General features: G+C 42.2%; 2 protein-coding genes across 2 annotated transcripts; one reads left to right on the forward strand and one right to left on the reverse strand. All coding sequences in view use genetic code 11, as the record gives it.

Moving 5' to 3' along the window:
* Nucleotides 1-4455: 4455 nt before the first annotated feature.
* On the reverse strand, nucleotides 4456-4767 carry EGR_08240 (Histone H4; the record flags this gene model as incomplete). The annotated part of the gene is made up of 1 exon (XM_024497489.1): nucleotides 4456-4767. The coding sequence occupies one exon, from the start codon at nucleotides 4765-4767 to the stop codon at nucleotides 4456-4458; it is 312 nt and encodes a 103-aa protein (XP_024348084.1).
* A 2906-nt stretch (nucleotides 4768-7673) lies between these two features.
* EGR_08241 (hypothetical protein) lies at nucleotides 7674-17810 on the forward strand (the record flags this gene model as incomplete). Its single annotated transcript, XM_024497490.1, has 9 exons — nucleotides 7674-7814; nucleotides 8650-8797; nucleotides 9073-9161; nucleotides 10553-10891; nucleotides 10975-11010; nucleotides 11806-12015; nucleotides 12922-13032; nucleotides 16490-16532; nucleotides 17602-17810. The coding sequence occupies 9 exons, from the start codon at nucleotides 7674-7676 to the stop codon at nucleotides 17808-17810; spliced, it is 1326 nt and encodes a 441-aa protein (XP_024348085.1).
* Between the last annotated feature and the right edge of the window lie 1738 nt (nucleotides 17811-19548).

Consider the following 19548-nt stretch of genomic DNA (forward strand, 5'->3'; position numbering starts at 1 on the left):
ATGAGTGACAGATAACTGTACAATTTCTTACAGATGCTTTGAAATCAGACAAATTTCTCCCTTTAATCCACGGATAAAACAAAACCCACTCCGCAATTTCACCATTTGGGAACATTGTGACGGATTCACTGACTTTGTGAAAATCACAACTGGCTTAAATATAATGCATATTTTTGGCGATTAACAATGAATACACACGAATTTTGAGGCGGATAGAAAGTCATTTGCCCTGGAGTAGGAGGAAGTTTACCCTGACCTGAAAAAATCTTGTTAACACTACACCGGTCACAATCCTTACAGCGTGAAGGTCTAGGCTAAAAGATGGACGTCGAACCAATTGCACTGATGGCAGCCTTATGGGATCCAACTTTTTCAAAACAATATAGACCGTTATCTCTTTTACTAGACGTCTTAACAACACCAGATTTAACCTCATATTGTATCTTCAACGACAGAAATCACTTTGAGTTCCATGCGCTATCTCCAGAACTTATTCTCGGCAGCCGTAGAGGATGAGATAATTCTGGACATCGAGTTGGATAAGTGCTGTGCTACAGCTTCACTCATCAGCGATAAGGAGGAACAGACTCTTGTCAGACAGTTCTTCCACTGCTTCCTAAAAGTAGGAAAGGACAATGAGGAATTTGCAAGAAAAATTTCAACTATTAGTAGAATGAGCATTCCAGCGCCCATTTCTAATCAGAGTAGCTATATAGACGACCGCTCCTTTTAGGCGCGGAATTTGCCCACCCATCTTTTGCATTGTGTTCCTAGGCAAGGCTACCAATTATCCTAGCAAAGCAAAGAAGCTTAGGAATTGCTTATGGTCCCGCACTTTAACAACCACAAGTGAGGACCACTCCCAACACCCTTGCGTCGAAGACCTCCGTGTCATTCCCCAAAATTAGGCAAGGCTTCATCTATCAAATTTTGTTCTGTTCCAAATTGCTTTCAGCTAATTTTTTCTATCTATAGGCGAATCAGCTAAAACGGCCATTAAGTTCTTTCCCGTTCATTGGCACCACAAGATGGGCCGCAAACCTTATAGCCTTCCCTACCTTTTATCAAAGAATTAGATTTGTATCATTACCTGGATGATTACGATCATCAAAAGGAAAGGAGATAGTAGTAGAATGGGGGTCCTCATTGAAGGCTTGTAAATCTAGACAGTATTATATATATCCAGAACTGGCTTGAGTTGTGGTTTTAAGTACCTGTATTTTTGGTGACAATAAAGGTGTTTTGAATTTTGCAGAAGGCACTTCCCTCCACTCATCACGACACTGAAGTTATAACAGCCTTTTTGCTACAGATTGATGACATCGACGGTATTTGCAGCGCTTTTTTTTATAGTTACTCATGTGACCGAATACGGGAGGGAACATTGCGTACTGTAATGTCCTAAATATTTAACCCTTAGTTTTGGCAGCGGGTCACTTAAGTGTTCTGCCATTGGACCTCTGCTAGGCGGCATAGCCATTGGGCCACGCAAGTGGATCCAATTCTTTCTGTAATCCAGCAATAAATATTCCTGTCGTGTATTATATTTTCTCTTTTCCGTAGAGAAGTCGTAGGGCGCTACGTTATCGGCAATGGAAAGCGAACCCGCTCTAAAGGACCTCTCATGACTTCTACAGCTAGGTGATTAACCCCAGCAGGGCAGATGAAGTTCAGGAGCTGTGAATGAAGGAAGTTATGAAGACTTCCAACAGAAAGGATAAAATGAGTCTGTCTTCTGCAATTATCCCACTCCTATGGTCTGCTGAAGACTAGTAACAGCAGAAGCGACAATAGCCGCTATCCACCCAAAATAGTTTGTTACGGAGCTGACTATCGTGTCCACATGAAGGTATCAATCAAACGAACTTACAACACCTCTTCCATCTATCCACTAACTGGATGGAAATCAAGGGATATAGCTGAATAGCTCTAAAATAAAAACAGTACCGGGAATGAATTGAAGCAAAATCTGATCCCATGGACCAATGCGACATCCTTTCCTTTGTTATATTAACTTGCTTTTGAGCCAGTATTCCAGTGACTATCGACGGGCGCGCGTAACGTCCACTACATTCCTCCGTCATTAAATCCATTTTCCAAACAGGGCGGAAATCCAAATTTAGTAAAACTGTCAAGAGGGATCAGTAACTCCGCGATCAAGTATTTTCTCTGTAGCACAGCTATTTAATGAATGGTACGGGTGGCTTGTGAGTGTTTTTCCTGCAGCAAAATTAGGATGTGAAAACTTAGGAGAGAGACTGACTAAGGGCTGTCCCAATGTGACACGTTGAATGTTTATTTACCTCTCGGTTTTTGTGGAGTCACTTGAGCGCTCAGCTGCCGTACCTCTCTTGGGTGGACTTGCTTCCTAGCCATACCAGTAGCCCTAATCCCTTCTGTATGTTGACAATGCATATAAGCACCCTAACCACTATTTGCTTTGCATGTCAACGCTAGCGATGCAGTCGTGCGCGTTGTGCTTTCACGAAATACGAACAAATTTGTCAGCGCATTTCTGCACCAACCTCGGCGAAAATTGGACAGAAAAAGCTAGAGGATGCGAGCTGTTTGCTGTCAAGCAAGACAGCCAGATGGATGTAGAAAAAGTGTTCAAAACTATGTCTAGTGGATGAAGTTTTATTTCTCCAATATGGAGTAAGGTCCCCCAAGCACCCCAGTAGTTCTGTGCGCATTGACACATACGGATATCCAAGAGTTGCACTAGTACCTGAGCGGAAAGATGCTAAACATTTCAATCGAAAGATACCGGTAGACTGCGCTCAACTAAGACGTCCTTAATTTCTATCCGAACCCCTTTACTTGCAGTAGCTTCAAAATGCCTCACTCAACTGCAATCACACCACTCCTTCCAATCTACGCCTACTTGGTTCCAGGGAGAAAGGGTAGACATTGACAACTTAAGTCCTCAGAGACAAATCAAGTGGGAAAACCGACAAGGTTTGGTTGTGGTGGACTACTTAACGAAAGTAGCTGAGGCAGAACCTATTATGATATGAATCGTTAAAGCGGTCACTTTAATTTGTCAATATGGTTGATGGAAACCGTGCATTGCGTTGAAGCTGCTAATTTTGAGAGCCAGCATTTACTTAAATTTGGAACATTTTTGGGACTTCCAAGACATGTAAGACAGATGAAGGTCTTCAAAGCAATGCACAGATGGAAACAACGATTTCCATTCTGACAGGACTACTGAAAGCTTTCACCAAGGAAGCCTGAGCAGAAGGCAACGGTTTAAGCCCTGGATGGTGCCTTCCTGCGTACAGCACGGACCACAGTCCATAAATTAACCGGCTTTCCACCGTTCAAGTTGCAGACAGGCAGTAAAATGATGGTACCAACTGATATTTTTCTACCAAACACAGAAGTAGAATCCCACAATGTCCCAGATTACGTGCCGCGACTAATAGAAGGGACAAGGCAAACCTGCAACATCACACAGGAGCACTTACAGCTGTCATATCAAGCGGAAGAGATGTTAAGATGAACAAAGTCAGAATAGTGTATACTGAGAAGGGAACAAAGAAGAGCTCTAGACTCCCCATTCCACTACCTAAGGTACACCCAATGCACCATCGTCTGTGGAGCAAAGATGCATTCGGAGTGCTGAAAATCATCTCACCAGCAACCTGTCCCATCTCGATTAAAATTTCATACTCAATTTATTAATGCTTAGCACAACACTTCGGATTGGATACACAGATGAAGTCTGCGAACGAAAGAAGGGAAACCACTACAAATGGTATATGCATACCACCCATAGGCGAAGCACCAGGAACGCAGGTCAAAAAGACGAGGTCCATTTGAATATGCCTTATGGGATAGTGGCAGTCACTGAAAACGGATCTTATGACAGAACGACCGTCTTCCACCCCCTTGGATGGGGAATCGTATTCTGAGCTAGCATAACCCCCATCACTGTAACCTATTTATAAAACCACCAATGGAGGATACCCTCATCTAATCAGCCTAGTGCAATCGTTTTGTTGTAATTTTTAGATTTCCATTTTTGCTAGGTGGGAACTATTTGGCATGGACATTTTACTTTCGCCAGGCCATGTCGGTAGCCCTTCACTATGTTTGGTTGAACGACCATTTAAGTCTTAGGAAAATGGCCTTTAGGCCATGCCAATAGCTTTTCAGTCCCGTACATCAAAAATATATTTTCTGACATACTATTGTGATTTCTTACGTCTTCGAGGGCGCTGCAAAACCAATTTCACGACTCGAGTGTACGGTGAGACATACGGTTAACCAAAAGCGGATTTGAACAAAGTTTTCAATGCATCGAAAATTATAATAAAGACAAGCAACACATTAATCAAAATTCCATTAATAATATCTAATGGATTCTTTACAAAATATTTATCAAATTGCAGATGTGGAATACATTCCTAGCTGAAGAGTTTGGTCTACTTGACTGCAAATTTAGCCATTTTAGCCACCGAAGCCGTAGATGGTACGACCGTGGCGTTTGAGAGCGTAGACCACGTCCAAGGCAGTGACGGTCTTGCGCCTCGCATGCTCGGTGTATGCGACTGCGTCGCGAATGACGCTCTCCAGGAAGATCTTGAGCACAATGCGAGTCTCCTCGTAGATCAGCCCAGAGATGCGTTTTACGCCACCACGGCGTGCTAGACGTCGGATAGCAGGCTTTGTAATGCCTTGGATGTTGTCACGCAATACCTTCCTGTGACGCTTGGCTCCTCCCTTTCCCAGACCCTTTCCACCCTTACCAAGACCAGACATTTTCTTAGTCTAAAAGCAGGGTTTACGATAAAAAAGAGGAGGGGGAAGCAGAACCTTCACTTCGTCAATAGAGAGGCCGCGCCAACGGCCTAAGCTATTTGTACCCCTGCGGACAGATGCTGCCTCTGCATCAACCAATCAACGCTCGATTTCTGTCTACTCAAAAACTCCAGCTGTCGTCTTAAAAATCATCTTTCGAATTTACATCATTTGTACTACTACTGCTTATTTTAATCATTTTAGTTATTTTTATCAATGGTATTCCTACTTATTAGCATTGTACACTCAAAAGCATATTCATATGTATGGAAGACGTTTGTTGCTTGTTTTAACTATTAATTTTGGTAGAAAGGTCATTTAGGTGCTTCGCCATTGTACTTTAGTCGTTAGGCTGGCCTTTGGGTCATGCCAATAGCCCATCCCCAACGTACGTGTAATATATATTTATTCTGCCCTTATACTGTCTTCCTTCGCCTTCGGTGAAGTCGCCGGGAGCTGCACGTGCATAAGTGATCTAGAAATATATGTGCACACGAATAAATAAGTGCATTAATGCATATTTACTATAAAACAAGTAAATAGTTACCTAGTACGTAGACAAATGTCTATATACACATATGCATTTTTTTTGAATTTGCACTCCAGGTGAGATGCATTTTGAAAACAGTTTTCTTAGCGGAAGAGGTGTTGGAATTCCTGACATCGACAAGAGCTCAGAACGCACATACTTCTGACCTGTTTCTACCTCATTAATTATTAGTAATTAATACAACTTTACCAAATTACCAACATCGAAAGTAAAGAACTTCATGAGCCGCTTGTTAATCACGTAGATGTATTCTTATGGCAAGGGATAAAGGCGGGACGAACAAGTATTGTGAATCGTACGGTAGATGCTGGTGAAATTAGACTTATCTGGCATACCACCTCCTCTGTTAGAAGCTTCAAACCGTCCGATCAAAGAGGTGGAGTGGGTGTGAATCATAAAGCAGTCCAAGTAGCTATGGACCTCTCCGATTGCTCTTGTAAAACGGAACCACGGAAGTCTACGGGCGTACATCCACCATAGGAAATGGGACGTAACTACGGAGAATGAAGCCTCTTAACCACCTTACACCCTGCACGGGCCAAAGTGGTTTTTACGCTGGACTTAAAACCAGTATAATGATGAGTGTAATTGGCAGAAGCAAACAGAGAAGACAGCTTTCATATTACCGAACAGGGTTTATGAATTTCAGACAATGCCTTTTGGACTCTGTAACACAGCAGTCCATTTCCAACGCCTGATATAAACAACGTTAGTTGGTTTTTTCCCAAATCATTGTGTAACCTACTCAGACGACATCCTCGTCTTCGGTGAAAATATTCAAGAGCACAATATTAACCTGAGACTGGTGTTGGACTGTTTACGAGACACAAGGTTGATGCTGAACCCAAAGAAATGCCGCTTTCTGTAGCGAATGGCGGTTACCGACGACAGTACAAAGTGAATGTGGTCATGGCCTGCACCAACCAATCAGATGGAGCTCCTCAGTTTCCTAGGTTTGGCAACTTACTACAGGCGTTTTGTCAAAGGTTTTGCTAAGATTGCAAATCCGTTGCATAAATTAATCAAAAATATGGCTGAAAAATTTCAAGAGAAGAAATATAATTAGTTGTTCAAAGACCTGAAGCGAATGCTTTGTTCCGCACCAATTCTAGCATAACCCAACTCTGAATCTAGCCCTCCACGGTTTGTACTGGATGCCGACGCCAGTGACGCAGCCATAGGTGACGTACTCTTACAGATGGACAAAGAAGGAAGGGAATACATCATTGTCTACGCAAGTACCAGCCTCAAAAAATAATGAGAAAAACGTGCAACCTGACGCGATCTGTTTGCTAACTTGGCAATGATTCGTTACTTCAGACGTTACCTGACAGAGACGAAATTCATAGTGAGAACGGATAATTAAGCAATTACTTATTTAAAAATAATGTAATGAGGTGGATAAGGTAGATCTTTCACATGGATGCTGGCACAAGGAAATGCAGCAGTATGCTTTCATGGTAGGGTTTAGTAATAGGGCCGTCCTGTCTCCCAAACCAGCCACAGCAGAAACAGGCGACGTTGTCGTCCGTACCATATCATTAAGCACAGATTACCGATCTCGACACATCTCTGGTATACGAGAGTTCCCTTACATTCTGTTATAAACTCACAGTCGAAGAAATGACCTCGTTCGGCAAGGCAGTCAGATGGATTTTTCAAGAATAATAGAAACTCTGTATGGGGGTTGAAATTTTTTGGCACCGATCAAACGTCTAGTGACCTTAGCTCCTAGTTCTCACAGGATTATTGGTACAAACAGCTCTCCAAGAATTATGTGAGCATCTGGGACACGTGCGTGAAAAGAAGATGCTAGGCCTTTGCTTATCCCAAACGTACTTGATTTCTCCCGAACTTGCACAATTTGTAGTAGTTTCAAAAGTCCTCACCTTACAGCGATCGCATTGCCTTCTCCAATCCATTCTCACTGGGTTCTTATGGGAAAGAGGAGACGTTGCATCATGGGTCTACTACCACCCTTCATAGATTAATCCCTGACTCAACACTTCATCAACTTCTCCGTTTCAGCATAATAAGTTAAAGTGCAGTCCTTTATCTGAGAAAAAACAAAGCAAGAAGCTTTTGGCCGACAATCAAGGCCATAAAAAGAGCCACCTAAATTAATTGTTGCTTTATACAAAATGTTCCCCATTAACTGTTAAACCTCCTTTAATTGGAAAAACGTGAAATAACCTACCCACTTATTGTGAATTTGCCAACAACTTGGATGGATTTTTGACCGTAATGCAAATAAGAGACAACCGCAAAGGCTCAGGACTTGCAATCCATCCACTTTATCGGCTTCACACAGGACAAGATGAGATGGCGTTACTGTTCTGTAAGTGAGATTTTAGCATATTGTCTGGCTTCACTTGCTGATTCACAGTTTGCTGATGGTAGATGGGGTACCGAATGTCCTTCACAATTGAATGGGCTTAGTCTCCGTGGCGTGGACTTTGTTAGAATAACCAACATTATAGAAATTGAGTGACTGAGGCTGTTTCTGTGTCCACTGGAACCCTTATGTTGCTACATCCTGCTCAGGAAATGAGTATGAATGTCTGGGTCAGGGAAAGACTGTAAAATGAAGACAGAATTAGGGCATTTCAACTGGCCATCAGCCACTTTCCTTAGTTCGTGCTGACTACCGAGTCTCTCTGCGCTGATCATACAGTCTTCATCACCTCATTTTATCTTCCTTATTTGGCTGTTAGGCAGATTGAACGTCGAAAATTCCTCATCAATAACGTCTTGCTTTAAATGATGGTAGTCTCGTCGAAGTCCCGTTGCTTAGCAGAACTGAACAGAATAAGTTTTTGCATACAACTAGTGTTTACCTATTGCTTCGAGCATTCATAATAAAAAAATTCCGCTCATCATTAGCGTCAGCCTATCAGAACCGGAATTTATCCTCTGACCTGCTGAACCTGAGGTTTAAGACATAACATTAATTTAAATGTTAGCTTAAATCCGAAACTTTTGAATTTCATGTAATACTTGTGACAAAATTAGCGGGCCAGCACTCCTTTCCTATCATCTGCGCAATCTGAATTTTGGAGTTCCCTTGATAATTTCACCCCTTTTGCTCAAATTTCGCATGCCAGAGATTTGGCACTTTATCCAACTCATAATTAAGGAAGAGCCACCTTGTATTCTGCACAAGAAAATGCCTAGAAACTTGCAGTGACTTTAGTTTAGTCTACCTGTAGTCTGAATCCACCCTATCGATCTCTCAAGCATGATCAGCAGGCAAGACTTCACCTAGATGTCTTCTACACTGATCGAATGAAAAGAGAGCTGATACAGAGACAAAATATCATTTAGTAGTAAATAAAAAAAACCTATGTAAGAGACATATATACAGTGGGTTATTTGGTAAAGTGTTACAGCGTGAAGAACTTAGCCAGGACTTATTAAACAGTACTATAAGTCAAGCTGAAAGTACGTCTTTATAAAACATTAGGAAATACTAATACATTGTATGTGTAATACAATAGTGGTTTATCCCTCGGTTCTGGTAAGGCGCCACTTTTGTACTTTGAATTAGCCAAGACGCCTTCTCCGTGCTCAACATGTATTCTGCTCGAGTATTTCGTCTTCTTTCGTCTTCAGGGAGTCCCGGGACGCTACATATGTGCAAAATAATTTGATGTATATGCACTTGTTGTTGCCGCATTACTTGTAGTAAAAATTTCAAATCATCGTGAAATTTTCAGGTGTTTTAAATCATCCGAAAACTGGAAAACAAAATGCTTTTTTACAACCAGACCCGCTAATACATGAATTGTGTACTATAATAAAACATGTAAAATATACCTATTATCTGCTAACTTTTTAGGATCTCAAATTGTTAATATTAATTTAAATACACCATATTTAAGGTTAATGTCAAAACAGACGCGGTAACAGCCAATCAAATTTTTGAGCGCCGTTGAACAGGTGTTGTATCTTACTCTCTCATTAGTGTGGTAACATCGACTCCACGATCAATGGTCAAGTCGTTTAAGGATAAAAACCGGCTAACAAAATAGTAACTTAGTTTACAGTCTTGAGGTCTGTCCTCGATAAGTGCATAACCGGCATTTAGTAGTGATATTCGGTTGTTACAAGAGAATGTACATAGAGAGGCATGCAGTTTGGTGGTCTTTGTGGTTTGAAGAGACGTTTGTGGTAACGATTGTCGACATAGACGATTGCATTTTGAGTTGGCCTAGCCCATATATGTGTCAGAGATGGGATAGGGATCCCACGCCTGCAAGCACTGTAAGCCGCTGGCTATTGGAGTTACCCCTCTCTTCCCCTCTTTCAGCAAACAGTCTATCGGCAGTTGGTGTGGAACAAGACACAACATGGTGTGCGTAGCATTGAAAGAGTTGAGTCACAGCTCAATATATTTGGAATAGGCTCGTACATTCCGTGTCAATACCACCTGTAATGCAATTGTAAGTAGATAAGTGGCAATTCACCACACATCCCTTATGCGGATGCCAAAGGGATCAGCAGCTAAATAAAGAACAAGATTGGGGTAGCGTAATATGTTGCTACTTCAAAACGCTGTAAGATCCCGTGGCACGTGGATTTGAAGTTCTAGGTTGTACGTACACAAGACGTCATTCGTTTCATTAGATATCATGATGGGTGTCTAATTTAGGAGGTTAGGAATGTTGCTGACTTGCATGCGGACACTTTGGTGAGTGCCGTTGCAAAGGTGCCTCTAAATCATGGGGAACGTTAAGTATTCGCGTTTCAGTCTCTACAATAAATGATGATGTAGATCAAGCGGAAAATGTCGTTGGATTCGCCGTGTTCGGTGAAGTTTGCTTAACCCCAAATGGCCCAGTTTGTTACCTCATTAGTGTGGTTGGAAGCTACATCATTAGGTAATTTAAACGGTACGTTTAAGTTTTAATAAGACAACAGAAAATTTGAAGAAGCAGTGGTACGTTTTGGAATGTGTAGCCTAACTGTTAAGTGGTACCAGCTCTGCGAATTTAGGGGGGCCAGAGGTATAGAACTTAGGTGAGGCTAAACGGTGGTCCGTAAGAGAATCACAGCAGTTCGTTCATATTTTTTAATCCCAGAAGAGGTCGGACTCAAGGAGTGAAGCCTCTAATGAGTCCTTGGTACCTACATTTCTCCCTCATACGAGGTAGGCGATGCAGCCTAATCAGCAACCATGTTTGCACAAACTGGCAGGGATTGTTCAATTTGATGACAAACATCTCATCTCCACCAATATTCATTCCAGCAACCTTCACAAAACCGGATGACAATTTAATAACAAATCAACTCTTGGAGCTGTACTGTGAGAAGGGGGATGCATTGGTTTCCAGCTACTTACAAGTGAACCATTTTGGCAACAAGGACATTTTGTATATCAGCAGGTGCATTACTCGCCAAAATGTTGGTCCAAAAGAGAGGCATCTAATGCTCAAAAAAATACCAAATTTTTCTATAAGACTGCCATTCTATGTCGTCCTTCTCCCTCCACGCAATTCCACATTTCACTGCTACGGTCGTATGAAATTTAGTTGGGTAATAAGCTGCAACAAATAGTAAAGTGCTTTCACTGCCCTATGATGGTACTTGAGAAAGTGTATTTGCGTTGTTGTAAAAAGGCAAGAAGGAAAAAGAAGAAGAAGAAGAGGAAGAAGGTAAGCGAGTATCCATATACTCAGTTGAAGGTGGATATAATCATATGTGACTGACTCCTCCAAACAGGTAGGAAGAGGATGCCGTCAAATGGAGGAAACATCTATCATCCTATTGATTGAGCTTCAATTCACCCATTTGGGCTAGTTAGCAGGGTGCAGTGTTTATCAGCAAAAAAGTTACAATAAAATTATTATAGGCTAAAAGATTCGTTACTCCCAAACTGGCTGTGTCTTATTGAGAACATTAGCCAGACACTGATACTGACGTGATGACCAAGCGTTATGGATACCATCAGTGAGTTAAAAAGTCCTAGTTTCTGGTTGTGCATAAAAATGTTTCGGATGGGTAGGATTGTGGTTTGACCTTACATTGATACCTTTTTTTGAGAGTCCAAAAAGCTTAGGCTGTGTTCCATAAAAATTTGTAATGTGTAATTTATCATAGACCGCACATCGACGCGCGATCAGCGATTGCTGCTACTTGCACAGAAGATGAAACACATTCAACAGGACATTTTAATCCACCTGAGTTGCTATTAAATTACAACGGAGTTCCTTCCACGTGAGAGAGGAGCAACATTGCTACAAATGTTTGTTAATTAAGGACATACAAAACCCCACTTGACTAGCAGGGTTTATTTTTGACCATGGAGAGATAAGAAAGCGAGCATCGTAAAAAACGAGCAACGGAAATGACTAAAGTGGCTGCTATCAGAACTCGATACGTGATGTGGCATCCACATCCATATTCGAAAGTTGGAATTTGCAATAAAGTGACGGATTCAATTGATATAGATCCCATTTGTGGAGTATGCACAAAATTTTTCCCAATTGATTGTGGAGCAAACACTGAAATTATTCTTTGATTGTTGCCATCTCAAAATGCATGCGTTCTGCCATGGGAGGAAATGTGGGACAGACACTCTGCTAGAGGGGCATAGTGATTATTTCTTTATAAGAATTATCTACATTTCTTCAAAATGTGGACTTCTGTGTAAACCAAATGTATGCATTTCTGCCAGGGGATATTAATGCCCTGTCGCTGGAATTTAACAGGTAATAAAATCTCCACTCATTGCTTTTCCAAGCAAATCAAATCAAGGCGTCTTGGCTCCGTTTGGAGGCACGGAGAATGCATCACTGGAAAGATGCAAAAGATTGCCAGTTCTATTGGTCTCTAAAAGATTGCTTTTGTGTCGGTGGACTATTTTAAATGACTAAAGTGGTTACCATTCATATTTCATCTGTGATTTGATGCACACACTGTTACCCGACCAGAGAAGGTTTCAGCGAAGCAGATGTTTCAACAAGGTAAATCGTATTTGCAGAGTGTGCGCAAAGTTTTAAGTTGCTTGCGCAAAAAGTGAATCTTTATCGTTGCATAAAAAGGGTGCAGAGAAATGGAGTGACATTTGAGGTAGACGTCGAATCTGGAAATTGGTTCTCATTTTACTGGTTTTCTTTTATCTGAGCAGATGGATGAATTATGCAACTGGGAGGCTTACACTGGCGGATAAGTCATTTAACCCAACAGAATAGTAAGATGGCACTACCTACAATAAGTCTTAAGATACAGAAGTGGTGTAGACGACTCACACATCAAAGTCGTACGTGGGAGTAGTTAACTCGAATGGTCTCTTTGAAACGTAGTAATGTGACAAATTTGACAGTTTGATGGTTGATGAGGACTGGAGGGAGGTAGGAGGGAGGAATTTGTGTTAAAAATAGTTAACAGTCAATCCAAAGGATTTCAAGCGGATTAACAAATACGATATGGAGGCGTGCCATCTGATGGATAGTAAAAGTCCGCCTCATTTACCTCTTCTTTTTTGTTATTGAGAACGTGCGACCCATACGGTTGGCCATGCAGGATGCTACGAGTTGGTTAAACTTGTTTCAAACATCTTAAAGCATTGTGGAAGTCCATTCATATCACAAGAAATCGCAAATTGCAGGGTTGATGTCAAAATTGCATATTGTGTTTCTGCAAGTCTACCTGTCTCCCTTCATTTTTTACACGCAGTATGGCCTGATGCTCCGTGGGAAGGTGAATGCAATGTCTCGTCACAAGGCCAACTTGAAGTCGTGTCTGGAGGAGACAGCAAGTGGTGAACGTCGTGTTTGAGCTGCGTACGACAGCGAGAAAATACTGGGTGCCGCCACGGCGAAAGTGGAGGTGGGGGATGTGCTTTGCGTTGGGATTATAGATGGGCTCACCCGTCATATTACTAACCTTTTGACAGAGGTGGTAAGACACAAGATGCCTAAATGTCGCTGGAAGGAAAAAATTAGTGGTGATTGACAGCGGAGCAAGCGGTCCGAATTGGCTTAACTGCCTCACCCATTTGTACATGTTTCCCTTTTTTTCTCTATTATTTGCTCTTTTCTTCCTTTCCTCTCGCTCTCTGTTAGTTTTTTTCCTCCTCTCTGGTGTTGGACTTGCAAGATGCGTTGGCCAAGCAGAAGTCGCTGGAAATACTTCCCATTGAACACGTGCCCCCTTTACTCACACCACAGACTTTAAAAAGGCAAGCTGAATTCGAGTAAAGTAGGCGGTCAAATTGCGCATACCTTACGAAGGTGATAACTTCCTGAAATCAACCTCGAAATAGGGACGACCTGTGAAACCAGTGTTATTAGCATTCTGCAGTACTGCTACTCTGTCAGAAGGCCACATTTCATCCAGGTGAATGCTATTGTTGATCGTTGACAGCCCCTTTGTTCATTTTGGCGTCTTCTACATGGCAGTGAATGATACCGACATTTGCATTGAGTTTATGGATATGAGACGCCCTAAAATTCTCCCAATTTGCATCAAACAAAGTTGTGGGAGGAAATTGTCATAGTGGATGTCTCCTGAACTATGCTGTTTCTAAGCAATAAATCATTGACAGCAACGTTAACCATTTGTCAAATCAACATATGTGGTCCTTTGCCGTTCTTTTAGTCGTCATCAGCATAAGCTTTTTGGCTTCCACAGGCTTCATATCCACCGGTGATCTCCCATTCCAATATTCCAATTCATCACCATCGGACCATAACTCTGCATGCTCCATTGACCTTTCATTGAAATAAAGCACTTACTTGTGCATTGTGGGTCTTACCAGCATTCTCACGAATTGTCAGAAGTGGAAATTAATCTACAGCCGTCTACAACGAAAATGAAACCTTTTAATTGGCAGTGGCACAACTGCAATTGGTCGTACGCTTCGAGTCCGCATGTACGTTGCGGCGACACTGGTGGATCCGAAGAATTAAACAAGAGCTCTACTACTTAAACCAGCTATAATGTCCGAAAGAAGCTCAGTAGGAACAATAACTCACCTCTGAAAAACACCTTCAGGCTTCACACAATGAAGACTACTTAATTCACACATCAGTAGCGTGACTACTGGTCACACTGCTAGTAATGTCGACTTGGCAACCCTGATCAATGATTGCATTACAAAGTTTACTCACATGAAATGATAATGAGTTAATGGTACTTGCCTACTCTAAGTGTTTTGTGTATTCACCATGCACTGGGACTGTCCCATTACGATGATGCTGCCTTGTATTTCTCAGTGGTTTTGACGTTTCGGTTGACCTGCCCATTGCTGAGTTTTAATGTCACCTAACGAAAATTTAGTGAGAGTACCTTAGCAGTTAATTTCGTGCTCTTGTAAATACTGCAGCTCATTAATTCACCGATGTAGTCTCTGTCACTTTGTGATACCAGCTTGCAGAACTTAGTGTAAAAAGTTGACAATCGATGTAGGATAGGCACGTTCTAAGAAGGGCGACTGCCTTCTCCTCGTTAGTATGCCACCGTATAATCGTAGGTCATTTGGTCGAGGGTAACGCTTTGACTCCCCTGGATAATTGCAAACGCTCTACAAGGAATTTTTTATGAAATAGGTGAACCACTAATCCTTCAATTATCTGGGCTTAAAATGGCAACAAACTTGGTCTCACCTGTCAAGTTTGCGTGGAGGACGAAGCGTCTTCGTCCTTGCTACCCCACTGACACTTGCATTAGCATATCCCATTGTTTTACTCTACATGTGTCTGCATGAGGAGTTTAAACAACTCGAGATCTTTTCAATTTCCTACCCATTAACCCCTCTCCTCCCACCAGTCTAAACAATGACTTCGGCTTTGCGGTTTCTCTTTCTCTACAGTGTGCAACGCCTTGCCTTGCGTGCCTACCTAAGTTGTAAAACTTAAGTGTTTTAAGCTCATCCAAACTCAGACAAGCGGAGTAGCCGAACAATTTAACCTGATTGTAATTTCCTTTGATGAAAAATTTGCTCGAATTCAAAGCTACAGTTGATTCGTTTTAAACAACCATGAAATTCGCCCCTACAATCGACTGATCATCTACTCATTCCATACCCCTGGAGGTTCGTGTGGTCCTTCCTTATGAAAAGGTGGAAACCGTTTTCGCTTTCGAAAACCTAAGGCATAAAGGCACCTCTTCAACCGTCAAGCTCATTCGGTATTGGGCACTTACTTGGTGCTAGGAAAAAAAGAAATTTGCGAGACATTACAAATTGACCACGTTTGTGAACTAGACAGTTAACTAACTTCTTAATGCAACCAAACCTGCTAATTAGGCATAAAGTCCTCTGTTTTGGTACCATTAAACAAATACTGGATTTTTTGATTTGCTTTAGCTAGGCAGAAGTTGTCCTTCTCACCTTAGAAGCAGGTATAGGTAGCAGCAATTTTTGCAAAAAGAAATACGACAATTTACGCAGGCAGACGCTTAAAAGGCCTTGATAGCACGATGCTACTGGCATTTGAAAGAGCAGCCGGCGACGAAAGGTATCCACATCTAATGTCGTAGGTAGGCATGACAAAAACTCCGAAATAGTAGCACCTGTTGGAGATGTCTACTTCAGCCGACGGACCTCGTGACGATCACCAAGCATCTCTCAGATGCCTTGAGCAAATGATGGGTCACTGGTTTGAATGTGTGTTCCAAGATCCTTATGAAGGCAAAGGAAGCACTCGCTTGTTCTAGATCACATACATCTTGCAACGTGTTGGGGTGTAACAACTATGGACCGGGTCCGAGCAGCATGAAGGCTCTGAAAAGCTTAATCAGGCACATTCACGAGATACTTCAACTGGCCGAGATTAATAAATAAAGTACGCTACACTTTTTCCGAATGATGACTTTTTTTCTGAAAAATACTCCACTGACTAGGGCTTGCGGTTGATATCAAGGAGCACGCTGTTCTCCGTCCAGTTGAGAAACGTTAGATTGATTTAACCTCATTCTACGATACGATATTTTTATTTTTAAGGAAATTAATGACCACAAATTTTTCGTGCGAAATGAAGTCGGCATTGGTCTCCACCATGCGGAGCTTAACTTTGAATGACGGAGGAGGGAAAAATGTTTGTAGAGCCAGTGATGATGCGCCCATCCAGGAGTTCACACCACTTGAGTCCATAAAGTAGACGTCATTGTTAAAATAATTTTTGTATACAGACTGAAAAAGAAATCACTGACACGTCACGTGACTGGGCAGCCAGTTATCCAGAGCTGGACGCGAGGCCACGCCGATCCCTTTACTTGGAAGTGAGAGGTCACCGTCATCACATCAATACCATTAGAGCCTTGTCCAGTCAACAGGAGTGAAGACATCAATTTCTGGTGATAATGTCGCTGTCCGAGTTTAAATCTACTCTACTACTCTTATTCTGTTCAGCGACCTTCTTCAATCACAAATCCTCCATGACATCTCTGGATGGGTTGTCGATCGATATTTCCAATGGACCTGTTGAACCTGAAGTCAGTCAATGTCAATCAGCCTGATATTTTACATTATTTTGCCTTGTCACCGACTTCAATTGATTCATCTGTAGCATAATGTCATTCACTTTATTTTGCTTCGTGAATTCAACTTGTCATACTCGTTATTTTCCCTTACAGCTCTCCCATTTAAATGCTTCATCTCCTGCAGGCCACAGGTGTTTCCCCAACTCCTTGTCATTTACAAGGCTTCTTAGCCAATTAAAGCAGGGTACCAGAATTTGCGGTTGCATTGGCATTCATTCGACAAGGTATTATTTTCTTCGGAGGTCTCCTTTCTAGAAAGAGTAAAAACCTACTTGAAAGTGTCGACAGCAGAGAGAAGTAAGTCGGCGCTACCGCATCCAATGTTCCAAATTCTACAGCATGGTTCGTCTCTTCCTGAGGACATTTTTTCGCCTTTTAACATGAATGAGGTAAGTTCATTCAAGCTTTTGCATTCTTTCCACCGCTTCAGCTTTAAGGGACTGGGAGTTAAATGGAAACAGATTTGGGGGAGGCGCAGAACCTTAATGCATCCTCTCCGAGAGATTGCACCTCAAGTGCATCATGAAGCATTCAAAGGTGGCCGTTGAGAGAGTCATTATGGAAGGAACACTGAGGGAGGCGTAGAAGGGTCCAAGTTCCAATCATCAGTTGGGAAGGACCGAATGTCTGTTATTAGTTGCCTTTGGACACGTGATTCCCCTGTGAAGGTGCTGACGGCATTCCACCAGAGGTGAGTTAGTGGAGGAGGAGTGAAGATTGACAACTGGGTGTTTTAATTGGCTTCAGACTTTTTTTTGTAGGAAAAAGTGGTCGTAAAACTTGTATGAACTTGCGATTGAGTGATGCCCTGCTTGCCTCGCGGATCCATTCATCTCGGTGGTCTCAAATTCAATGGAATGGAATAAATGAATGTCTAAATTTTGTCAATGGAAAAAAACATTTACCTCATATGACTTTTCCTCCTCGACTTCCCAACTTGTCCCATTTCACAAACTTGGGTCCACATTGATACAGTCCGTGTACTTACTGATTACTTCACCCTCCTGAAGTGAGTCTCCTCCAGCTGAATGCTAATGTGGGTGTTTTTGATGAGCCATGTCATCCAAAGGAGTTGTGGCAGATGGCATTGTACTTGTCTTTTCTCTTCACCCTTTTACGAAGCTGCCTTTGTGCCAGGTCTGCTGAATACGCAAAACGGTTTAATTGAGTGCGTGCCTCCCACTTGTGTCGATGTTTTGCGTCAAAGAATTTGCACGATTCTCGTGATTAGCATTGCTGCTGGCAAATGAGGCAAATGAGCAGGAAATCAGCCGATCTTAAATAAAAGCCGTCAGTGCGTATTTCGTTTCGCAAGTAGAACACAACGGACGGCGTCAACGATTCATGCAGAAGTGAAAAAAAAACGAACATATTAGTAAATTTCCAACATTAACCTTTTTTTATGCCCAAAGACGACAACGAGTCTACCTCTTCCTTTCACTCACTCGTCTGTCCGTTTGTTCGCGTAAACAGAAGTCGACAGTTGGTGGTGGACGCAAATGCATCACGTTGACGTCTGAGACGAAGTTTACAGAACTCACGGCAGTTCGCGAACCACTGGAGCACTCCTGACTAGTTAGTTGACTGGTCAAGCGACAGTTTCAACAATTGGTGGTTGTGAGGCAGTTGGTATGGGTCTCGGTCCGTCTGCCACAGTCCATTCTTGCACTTTTCAGCTCACTAGACCTTGTGTAACTGCATTCACGATACCGCTCTTGGCATTAACAGTGACAACACCTCCGAGGCGGTTGATGGGGAGACAGATTTTCGAGACACCACCCAACCCCACCTGTCTGAATGCTAAAAACCCGATTGTTGTTGTTGTTTTGGTGACCTGTGAGGTGAAAACTCAGCACGCGCTCATTTCTTTCCACAATTCAATGCCACCAGTCCGTGTCGGAGGAGTATGCATTACTGATGATTAGTCTTGACGATGGCAATGGTTGCGTTGAGCACGCCTCCATTTGGACAGTTCATATTTTCTAGCATAAATGAAACCAATCTTACTACCGCATTCAGCATTGAACAGTCAATCCGGCAAGGTCTGGAGGGGAATGCAAAGCATTACTTTGAGGCTGCGGTCCAGTTTTGCAAACAGGATGTCAATAGATGTATCTTTCACCCTCTCTCCGTGTATTCTTCAACCTCTTGGTGCCAACGAAATTGAATTCAAAGGTCATCGTTGTTTTACAATCATTATTCAAACATGCTTAAGTGCTCCGTTTTAAAGCAACTACACAGGGTTTCATGTCATATTCCGCAAGCATGCTTTTGTACTTACTAAAATGGCGGCGATTGTTGATGTTTTATCGGCATTGTCAAGTCGTCGAAATGGTATTACGTCAACTTTGGCAGATAAGCATTACCTTGTAGGGGGGAGGGGGAAGGGGAGTCCATGGCAAAATTTTGACCTCAGACAAGGTGATAATCTCAGAATAAAAATAGAGTTAGTGGAGATAGCAGCATCGCCTTCCTTTTCGTGTGCACAGGCATGTGGACATGCTCAAAATGATAGTCGAGGGCGTAAATCGCACTTCAAAAGGGAATAGCTCGTTTGATACGCGAACGAAAAACTATCCCTAGCGGATGTGTAAAGTTGACGCGGCGAGAGAAAGTGCAGAGTAGTTATTCCCATTAATTTCTACTGAAAATAGATATCTACGCGCGCTTAACGCAATATCAGACAAATATGTATGATAGATAAATAT

This window comes from Echinococcus granulosus, assembly GCF_000524195.1.
Source record: "Echinococcus granulosus chromosome Unknown EG_S00100, whole genome shotgun sequence".
In the NCBI taxonomy this organism is placed as follows: domain Eukaryota; kingdom Metazoa; phylum Platyhelminthes; class Cestoda; order Cyclophyllidea; family Taeniidae; genus Echinococcus; species Echinococcus granulosus.